General features: G+C 44.0%; 1 protein-coding gene across 2 annotated transcripts in view; it reads left to right on the top strand.

The window, feature by feature from the left end:
* Positions 1 to 5,066: 5,066 nt before the first annotated feature.
* The window catches only part of LOC147013334 (uncharacterized), a 41,436-nt gene continuing 35,306 nt past the window's right edge, over positions 5,067 to 11,196 (top strand). The window contains exon 1 of one of the 2 annotated variants that reach the window (XM_085855066.1): positions 5,067 to 6,143. In XM_085855066.1, the coding sequence (XP_085711192.1) occupies positions 6,086 to 6,143 (58 nt within the window). In that variant the 5' untranslated portion in view covers positions 5,067 to 6,085. The remainder of the gene's footprint in view (positions 6,144 to 11,196) is intronic. The other variant, XM_085855064.1, reaches the window with a different exon arrangement.

Genomic DNA, 11,196 nt, shown 5'->3' with positions numbered 1-11,196 from the left:
ATAGGCAAAGCCGAGAAGCGAATGTAGAATTCTTCTTATATTCGCTTCTTAAATATATCAAATTAAACCGTCTTTTTGCTATGAAAAAATTAATATTACCTTAACATTACCTTCACAACAACAACCACCGCCTAGAACAGGATCTCATCTGAAAAAATAAATATTACCTTAACATTACCTTCACAACAACAACCACCGCCAAGAACAGGATCTCATCTGAAAAAATATATATTACCTCAACATTACCTTCACAACAACACCCACACCACCTAGAACAGGATCTCATCTGAAAAAATAAATATTACCTCAACATTACCTTCACAACAACAACTACACCGCCAAGAACAGGATCTCATCTGAAAAAATAAATATTACCTCAACATTACCTTCACAACAACAACTACACCGCCTAGAACAGGATCTCATCTGAAAAAATAAATATTACCTCAACATTACCTTCACAACAACAACTACACCGCCTAGAACAGGATCTCATCTGAAAAAAATAAATATTACCTAAACATTACCTTCACAACAACAACTACACCGCCTAGAACAGGATCTCATCTGAAAAAATAAATATTACCTCAACATTACCTTCACAACAACAACTACACCGCCTAGAACAGGATCTCATCTGAGAAAAATAAATATTACCTCAACATTACCTTTACAACAACAACTACACCGCCTAGAACAGGATCTCATCTGAAAAAATAAATATTACCTCAACATTACCTTCACAACAACAACTACACCGCCTAGAACAGGATCTCATCTGAAAAAAAAAAAACGTGTGCTGTATGGGGGTTGGATGCTTGGGGATGCTTGTCGTCACGTGGTTGGGTTTTATATCATGACTCGCCTGCCTCGGGGTTTTCGCAGTGTATGCTCTCGCGCATGCGATAAAGCAGAGTTGCCACTTGCTCTCGTGTCTGTCTGTCTGTTCTTCGGACACAACAATATGGAATAGGCAAAGCCGAGAAACGAACATAGAATTCTTCTTACATTCGCTTCTTAAATATATCAAATTAAACCGTCTTTTACCATGAAAAAAAAATATTACCTTCACATTACCTTCACAACAACAACTACACCGCCGAGAACAGGATCTCATCTAAAAAAATTAATATTACCTCAACATTATACCTCTACATTACCTTCACAACAACTACATCGCCTAGAACAGGATGTCATCTGAAAAAAAATAATAATACCTCAACATTATACCTCGACATTACCTTCACAACTACACCGCCGAGAACAGGATCTCATCTGCAAAAATAAATTTTACCTCAACATTACCTTCACAACAACAACTACACCGCCTAGAACAGGATCTCATCTAAAAAAATTAATATTACCTCAACATTACCTTCACAACAACAACTACACCGCCTAGAACAGGATCTCATCTGAAAAAAAAAACGTGTGCTGTATGGGGGTTGGATGCTTGGGGATGCTTGTCGTCACGTGGTTGGGTTTTATATCATGACTCGCCTGCCTCGGGGTTTTCGCAGTGTATGCTCTCGCGCATGCGATAAAGCAGAGTTGCCACTTGCTCTCGTGTCTGTCTGTCTGTTCTTCGGACACAACAATATGGAATAGGCAAAGCCGAGAAACGAACATAGAATTCTTCTTACATTCGCTTCTTAAATATATCAAATTAAACCGTCTTTTACCATGAAAAAAAAAATATTACCTTCACATTACCTTCACAACAACAACTACACCGCCGAGAACAGGATCTCATCTAAAAAAATTAATATTACCTCAACATTATACCTCTACATTACCTTCACAACAACTACATCGCCTAGAACAGGATGTCATCTGAAAAAAAATAATAATACCTCAACATTATACCTCGACATTACCTTCACAACTACACCGCCGAGAACAGGATCTAATCTGCAAAAATAAATTTTACCTCAACATTACCTTCACAACAACAACTACACCGCCTAGAACAGGATCTCATCTAAAAAAATTAATATTACCTCAACATTATACCTCGACATTACCTTCACAACTACACCGCCGAGAACAAGATCTCATCTGCAAAAATAAATATTACCTCAAAATTACCTTCACAACAACAACTACACCGCCTAGAACAGGATCTCATCTGAAAAAATAAATATTACCTCAACATTACCTTCACAACAACAACTACACCGCCTAGAACAGGATCTCATCTAAAAAAAATTAATATTACCTCAACATTATACCTCAACATTACCTTCACAACTACACCACCGAGAATAGGATCTCATCTGCAAAAATAAATAGTACCTCAACATTACCTTCACAACAACAACTACACTGCCTAGAACAGAATCTCATCTAAAAAAATTAATATTACCTCAACATTACCTTCACAACAACAACTACACCGCCTCGAACAGGATCTCATCTAAAAAAAATTAATATTACCTCAACATTATACCTCCACATTACCTTCACAACAACAACTACACCACCTAGAACAGGATCTCATCTGAAAAAAAAAATTCCTCAACATTCCCTTCACAACGACAACTACACCGCCTAGAACAGGATCTCATCTAAAAAAATTAATACTTGAAGTGAACGTAGTATTCTTCTTACATTCGCTTCTGACTTTACCTACAACGTGTTCACAACTGTATACGCAATTTCCGGTTACTTCGGCCTGGATTCGGGATCAGCGGTCAAATAATGTAAATCACGATTAAAAATTATTTTTTGATGATGCGGGAGATATCTTTATTAAAATCAGTGGAGGAAATATACACCATGTCTGATATTATTTGGGTCTTTCATGTCTCCGACGATGCCTTTATCTGATGCATGCATCATTCCCCATGACAAAAACCGGAAACAAAAAAAAAAACAGAAGCAAAAAAAAAAAAAACGGAAGCAAAAGGGTCATAGCCAACGACACGGATTCACAATTGCCATGGTATTGTGTTGTTGTTGTTGTTTCCTATTCTCTCATGTGCATGCGTTAAGTATGAAGCACACTGCGTTCACTATAACCAACCAGAAAAACCAATGTTTCCATTTTACCGGAAATACGTATGGCGGCCATCTTGGAGTTTCCAAAATGACCATCACGAAGGCATTTTGTCAATATTTCAGCTTCGAAGCCACCTGGTCGTTTTGATTAATAATGGGACCAAGCGCAATTTTTTCGCTTGACTACAGAGCAAATTATTATGTTAATTGTTATGTTCATTTAATTTTTGTAATTGATTAGGTGAACGGCTAAGTTTGGGATTATACTTAGGCAACATCTTTTTTGTTGTTGTTGTTGTTGTTGTTGTTGTTGTTGTTGTTGTCTACTTTGGCAAGGCTCATGTAAGAGCTAGCACACAGAACATATAACAGAGGCTGTCACTTTCAGTCAATTAATAACATTAATAATTACATCTGAATGGCTATCTGGTGCAATATCATAGCATAATAGAATGCAATACATATAATGAGAAAATCATTTACTGTGAAACATTATCATCATCATCATCATCATCATCATCATCATCATCATCATCATCATCATCATCATCATCCAATGTAGTGTCCGAAGAATCTTCATCATTCTGGCACTGTACTGCACAGACAGAGATCTGCAAGAGCATCTGGAAGATGAACAATCTCCTCTGCACTGACATCTGGTCATCTTGGCCATCTTGATGATGGCTTTAGGGGCTAGGAGAACCTCCATTGTCATCAGCTTCACTTGACCATTGGTGTCCTTGTAGAAGCCATTCTGAAGTAGATCCAGGATCTCCTGCTGAGTGATGCTTGCCTGACCTTATACTCTGGCCTGGATATGTTTGTGTGCTCAGGATGTGCTGCTTATGAGCACCAAGGGTAGGAGGAAGTTTGTGACTTTCAGCCATGTACTTGCAGAAAAGAAGCCATCGCAATTCAGGGATGCTCTCAATGTGGATGCGATTTGTTGAGTATGCAGCACATACGAATGCAGCTCATGTGGACAGCATCTCTTTGGTCACTTCAGTGGCCTCTGTAAGCATCTGCAGAGCCTTGATGACATCTTCACCAGCTTTCAGGAAGACCTGCAACCAAGGTTGTCTTGCCTATTCGAGAGAAGCTCCCAGTGGTATCTGCCCCTGTGAATGCATGGAAGGCAGACAAAGTCTTTGCTCTTTCTGCACCTAAAGCTGTCCATATTGACTGTACTTGAAGAACTCAAGAAGGCATCAAAATGTAGGTGTTTCTTAACAGGAGGTCATAGTTTGCTATGACCAGCACCAATACACCTGTGTCTGGAGAGAAGAATACCAACCATGCATCAGGTGGGTTTTGATGTGATGCTAGTGCTGCCTGTTGGATCAGCAGTGTGTCAGCTTCTTCGTGTTGTCCTCAAATGTTTTCTCTTGAATGGTGTGGCTTGAAAGTTGCTGAATCGCTTCTTGGTTTGTACTTCACCTGTCTGTTGGACTTAAATCCATACATGGTGCTTTGGCGCACCGTGAGTGTTCCTATTGACAACACTGGTCTTGTTTTCGGTGTCCAGCTCATCCACAAGCCTCACCATGATCCAGCAAATCAGGATGTACAGTTCAGCTGGAACATCAACAATGCCGCTTGACACTGGTTTGGCACTGGCTGGCTTTTCCTTGGTGAAATAATCAGCGATGCACTTGCATATCACCTGTGCTGCTTTGTCGATTGCCTTCATGTCATCACCCTCACTTGTGATAGCAGACTAGACCAGGTCTTCCTCACATACAGCTGGAGAGTAGAGAACAGCTGGTTTCCATTGGTTCTTTTGTAGGACAGGCACCACACTTGGCAACTCGGTGAGGATCCTGTCTTACAGCTACTTTGCTCTTTCTGCACCCAAAGGTTCTGTTCTTGCATTTGGCAGCTTGGCTGCCAGGTAGCTATCATTTATTGGAAGCGTGGCTGTGCCGCTGATGCTGTGCCCCTCTACCAGTCCACTGGTACTCATTTCACCCACTTCAGAAGGATGACAGGCTGAGTTAACCACACCTGGTGTTAATTCAGTGGCCAATGGGGCTCAAACTCAGGACCTTAAGATCGCGAGCCAGCCACCCTCACCACTAAGCCAACACCAGGCTTCACCGAAAGGTGAATGCAGGTAAATGGTTTTCCAAGCCATCTGTACCAAGCATGTTGACATATGTGGTTTATATGTCATCCACTGAGAGGTAAGCTTGGTTCTGAGTTTGCACATCAACGAGGTTGATCATTTCAATCAGAGCATGACCTCTTTGCATGTGCTGCTTCTGCTGCTTCTGTCTCGCAGTGAAATGAAGTTGATAAACTCATAGATTGGATTAACGTGGTGTGGATATATAGTGCAGTTATGATGGGCTAAATGGTCTCTCCCTGTGTCCAAGTTCCCGATGTATCCTTGTAAAAATGGGCAGATAATCTAAACTATTCCCTCTCTAATGGGCCAGATTGTTCCCACCTTGTTCGGTCGCCCGAGGAACGTTCTTCGGCCTGTCTTTCACGAACTGGTTGGCCTAAGCTTTACGTCCATCTCATGCACAGCGTCAACATTTATCCCTCCAGCTGCTGCGAAACACCAGGGTGACATTTTATAGTTGGGTCGAGATTCGAATCCAGGCTGGACAGGTCATCCGATTCGAACTCTTAGTAACGAAAGCTCATTGCTCTGTACGATTTCTCACGGCGAGTACAAATGAAAATTTAAGATGAATTGACCATCCTCATACCCCAGCTGGGGCTGCTGGCTGCATCATTTTCTGGGGCCGCGACTGTGCTGCTGATGCAGTGGCCCTGTCACCAGTAAGCTCGTACTCATTTTGCCGACCTTGTAAGGATGACAAGCTGAATAAACCCGTCAGGAAACTTCGCAGCATTCATTACGTTTGTGCCGCGAGCGAAAATCCCACTGTAGAAAACGTGCACGAGACGTGCTCTGTGACGTCACAATAGGGAACACCATGCAGTGTGACGTCACAATAGGGAACACCATGCAGTGTGCGTGAGCCGCTTCGAAGTCGAACGCATCGCGTCGCTTGAACCGAAACCGAGCTCGACAATTGCTCCCAACCCTTGCATGTCGGGAATTTAAAACACCATGCTCCGCAAAAGTGGCAAGCGCATCAAAAAGATGTCCCTCGAAACGTCTGTGGCAGGTAAAGTACAGGCAAGTGTGCATCGATGTCCTCTGTGCTCGTCTGCCCCTTTGTCGTCCACGGGAGAGCGGGAGGGACGTCGCTGGTTTCGGTGTTTAATATCTGTGCGAGTTTTGGTCACAATGTTACTCCATGACTCGTGACTTGGCTGACAGGACGGCCGAGACCACACGCTTCCGAACTCCCATCCGGACATTGTGCTGCTGAAGGAAGAATAAGCCTCCATTATTAATCTCCACGAGCCAAACCCGCGCTCCGCACAAAGTTTCTAAAGTGAGGGTTCGTTACGATGTCAATTTAGTCCAGTGTTCAAAATGTGATTTATAGAATTTCTTTATGTACAATGTTTCTTGTTACATTTTTTGCGTCAAATTCACCTTCTGAGGTAGTCAGCACGTGCAGAAGAGGGTTTTACATTGCACACGCTGTTTTCTCGGAGTGGCATTACGCCTCTCAGCGTACAGACGTAATGACGTCCGCGAATGACCGATGATGTCATGGCGTCATCACGCCTCTCAGAGGTGACGTCACACGTCGCCATGCAAACAAATGTAAAAATTAGAAAAATCGCCAAAAATTCCCAAATCCGTCCGTCTGGCGCGATCTCACATCGCCCATGCTGTTCATTCGACCACAGAGCACCCGCATGCCGAAAATGGCGACAATCCGTCCGGCAGTTTCGGAGGAGAAACGTCCACAAAATATGGCTTAGCGTATTAATATAATAAAAAATGCAGTGTTCACATAAAACGATAAAAATACGTCATAATGGTTTTAATTTGTTCAGGCCTCAGGATGTCCAATGATCACCAACAAGTGGTATTGTTTACAAATGTACATCCTTTATCAACTTAGGTAAACTTATAGTTCTTTCAATGACATTCTGTTCTCAAAATTGATTGAATTTAAGGAATAATAAAGGATAATAAAGCTCCCTCTACTCCATCATCTTTTTTAATATGCCAGCAAATACTACCTGTCGCTTCACTGACGGGAATAGTAAGAGGGGGGGAGAAAGAGAAGGATGGGGGAGAGGGTGAGGGGGATGAGTAAGGAGGTGGAGGGGGAAAGAGAGAGGAGGGAGGAGGGAGAGAGGAGGAGTGGGGGAGCAAGGAGGAAGAAAGTGAGGAGGAGAAGGGAAGACAGTGTGAGGTGAGAGGAAGGGAAGGCAGATGTGCGGTGGAGTGTTAATTATGAATCATACCGCCTCATCAAAATGATTCTGCATAGAATAACGGTGAAGATGGAAAGAAAATAATGTCTGAAATCCATCTTCTTCCAGTCATACCATAAATACCTCCCAGAGAAAAACACTGCACGGACATGTCCAGAGATAAACACAGCCTGGAGACAAACACCGCCAGGACACGTCCGGAGATAATCACCATCTGGAAACAAACACTGCTCAGACACGTCCAGAGATAAACACCGTTCAGAGACAAACATCGTCCAGACAAGACCGGAGACAAACACTGTCCTGATGCATCTGGAGCCAAGCTGTGCAGAGACAAACACCACCCAGACATATCCGGAGACAAATTCCCGACCGGACATAAACACCACCCAGACATGTCTGGAGACAAACTCCCGTCAGGACATAAACACTGCCCAGACACGCCCAGAGATAAATACCGCCGGGACACGTCCGGAGACAAACACCATCCGGAGACAAAAACTGCCCGGACACGCCCAGAAACAAACTCCCGTCCATACTTAAACACTGCCCACACATGTCAGGAAACAAACACCACCTGGACATGTCTGGAGCTAAGCCACCCGGAGACAAAAACCACCCAGACACGCCCAGAAACAAACTCCCGCCCGGACATAAACATTGCCCGGACACATCTGGAACCAAGCCTTCTGGAAACAAATACCACCTGGACACGTCTGGAGACAATCTTCCGTCCGGAAATAAACATCCCCTTTCATGTCCGGAGACAAACACCACCTGGACGTGTCTGGACCCAAGCAGTCCGGAGACAAAAACTACCTGGAGATATCAAGAGACAATCTCCTCTCCGGACATAAACACTGCCCGGACACATCCAGAAACAAATTCCCATCTGGACATAAACACCTCCTTTCACATCTGGAGACAAACCACCAGGACACGTCTGGACCCAAGAGGTCCAGAGATAAAAACTGCCCAGACATATTCAGAGCCAATCTCCTATCCGGACATAAACACTGTCCGGACATGTCCGGAAACAAGCTCCCATCTAGACATAAACACCACCCGAACACGTCCGGAGATAGTTATCATCTCGACATGTCCAGAGACAAACACTGCCCAGACACGTCTGGAGACAAACACTGCCAGGACACATCTGGAGACATACACAGCCTGAAAAAACCCACCGTTCAGAACCACCGTCCGGATACGTCCGGAGATAACCACCATCTGAATACATCCGGAGATAAACACCCCCCAGACACGTCCAGTGACAAACACCTCCCAGAGATAAAAACTGCCCAGAGATAAACACCACCCAGGCACATCCATAGACAAACACCACCCAGAGATAAACACCATCAGAACATGTCTGGAGACAAATTCCTGTCTGGACATAAAGACTGCCCAGACACGTCTGGGGATAAATACCACCCGAACATGTCCAGAGACAAGCACCATCCAGAGAGAAACACCGCCCAGACACGTCCGGAGTAGATACCACTCAGACTCGTCCAGAGAAAAACACCACCCAGACGCATCTGGAATCAAGCCGTCAGAAGACAAACACCGCCATGACGCTTCCGGAGTTAAGCTGTCTGAGACATAAACCGCCCAAAATACATCCGGAAACAAACTCCCTTCCTGACATAAACACCGCCTGGACACGTCCCGAGACAAACATCACCTGGATGCGTCTGGAGCCAAGCTGTCCAGAGACAAAAACCGCCCAGACACGTCTGGAGACAAACTCCCGCATAGACCTAAACACAGCCCGGACACATCCAGAGATAATTACTACCCAGACTTGTCCGGAACCAATCACCTCCTGGAGGCATGTGGAGCCAAGTCGTCCGGAGACAAACATCACCCGACGCTTCTGGAGCCAAGCTGTCCAAGACAAAAAAAACACCCGGACACATCCGGAGACAAAATCTGGACATAAACACCGCCCGAACACGTCCGGAGACAAACACCACCCGGACACATCTGGAGCAAGCTGTCTGGGGACAAATACCACTTGGACATGTACGGAGACATTCACCGCCTGGACATGTCTGGAGCCAAGCTGTCCGAAGACAAAAGCCACCCAAACATGTCCGGAGACAAACTCCTGTCTGGAGAGAAACACTGCCTGGACACATTCGTAGACAAACTCTCGCCTGGACATAAACACCGCCCAGACACATCCGGAGATAAACACCGATCGAACTTGTCCGGAGACAAACACCGCCCAGACGCATCTGGAGCCAAGATGTCCGAGACATACACCACCTGGGCATATCTGGATACAAACTCTTGAGGGGTGGGGAAGAGAGAGGTAGAAGGGTGGGGGAGAGAGAGAGAGAGAGAGAGAGAGAGAGAGAGAGAGAGAGAGAGAGAGAGAGAGAGAGAGAGAGAGAGAGAGAGAGAGAGAGAGAGAGAGAGAGAGAGAGAGAGAGAGAGAGAGAGAGAGAGAGAGAGAGAGAGAGAGAGAGAGAGAGAGAGAGAGAGAGAGAGAGAGAGAGAGAGAGAGAGAGAGAGAGAGAGAGAGAGAGAGAGAGAGAGAGAGAGAGAGAGAGAGAGAGAGAGAGAGAGAGAGAGAGAGAGAGAGAGAGAGAGAGAGAGAGAGAGAGAGAGAGAGAGAGAGAGAGAGAGAGAGAGAGAGAGAGAGAGAGAGAGAGAGAGAGAGAGAGAGAGAGAGAGAGAGAGAGAGAGAGAGAGAGAGAGAGAGAGAGAGAGAGAGAGAGAGAGAGAGAGAGAGAGAGAGAGAGAGAAAGGATATGTTGCCAGATATGTCTCCGCCCACATTGTACCAAGTTTGATTTAAATCCCTGAACCCAGATTCAAAATATTAAATAATTCTGGCTGCCAGACCATGTGTTCGATCAGGTTGAAATTTAAAACGTATACAGTATTCCCCACGATTACTAGATTATAATTTTGACGCTTCACTTCGATCGATGAAGCGGTTCAAGAGAAATATTAAAAAAAAATTTTCATTCAATATAACCTATTAATTATTTGTGAACATCCTTGTATCGACAAGGCTTTGGGAACATGTGAATGAAGTTTCCCCTTGATCTGTCATGCCGTTCTGGAGAAGAAGATTTTTAAAGGTTTCTTCTTCCAAAGAAATCATAGCTGCCAAACTATGTGACCTTTGATGTCATAGTTGGAGAACTTTTTGTTCCTCAAGGATAGGCGATTATACCTGTAAAGTTTCACCTCGATCTGTTCAGCCATTTTGGAGAAGAAGTTTTTTTGAAGGTTTATATGTTTCAAAAAATGGCTGTCGTACCACGTGACCAATGACGTCATAATTTTTCTGCCCATACAATTTAGCCCGAGATGGCCCTCCACAATTTTCATATTGGTTGGATAAAGCGTTCGACGTATGCAATTATGACGTCATAACAAAGCAACTTATGACATCATCAAAAAATCTTGTTTCCCATGGGGAGGACTTGTCGTGTGCCAACTTTCAATTTTTTTCCCATTTAGTGGTTTCGGAGATACAGAGGTCCAAAGTTTTTCCTTTTTTGCCAACATTGCTGTCACACTACATGACCTATGATGTCATAATTATCACAAAAACATTCTTCATGAGTTGTCGCACCTACGGTGAAAAATTTGTGTCAATCAGATAAGCGGTTGTAGAGAAAACAGAGAAAATGAGTATGTACGTACTATACACGACGTACGTACATACATACGTACGTAGAGACAGACAGTCGGATGGACGGGACAACCTGAGACGTCATGCCTCTGGCGACTTCGTCAGCAAAGGCGTGAAAATGGCATTGTCATTTGAGGTTTCAGTACCCAGCAATTTTGGCCTCAGCAAAGCAGAAATCCACGAAAATGACCAAATACTGTACCAAGACCTCAAAAATGAAG

This window comes from Eptatretus burgeri, chromosome 14, assembly GCF_056783735.1.
Source record: "Eptatretus burgeri isolate ZD-2024b chromosome 14, Ebu_testis_v1, whole genome shotgun sequence".
NCBI classification, from domain to species: Eukaryota; Metazoa; Chordata; class Myxini; order Myxiniformes; family Myxinidae; genus Eptatretus; species Eptatretus burgeri.
Note: the sequence above shows the minus strand (reverse complement) of the source record. Positions and strands in the feature narration are given on the sequence as shown.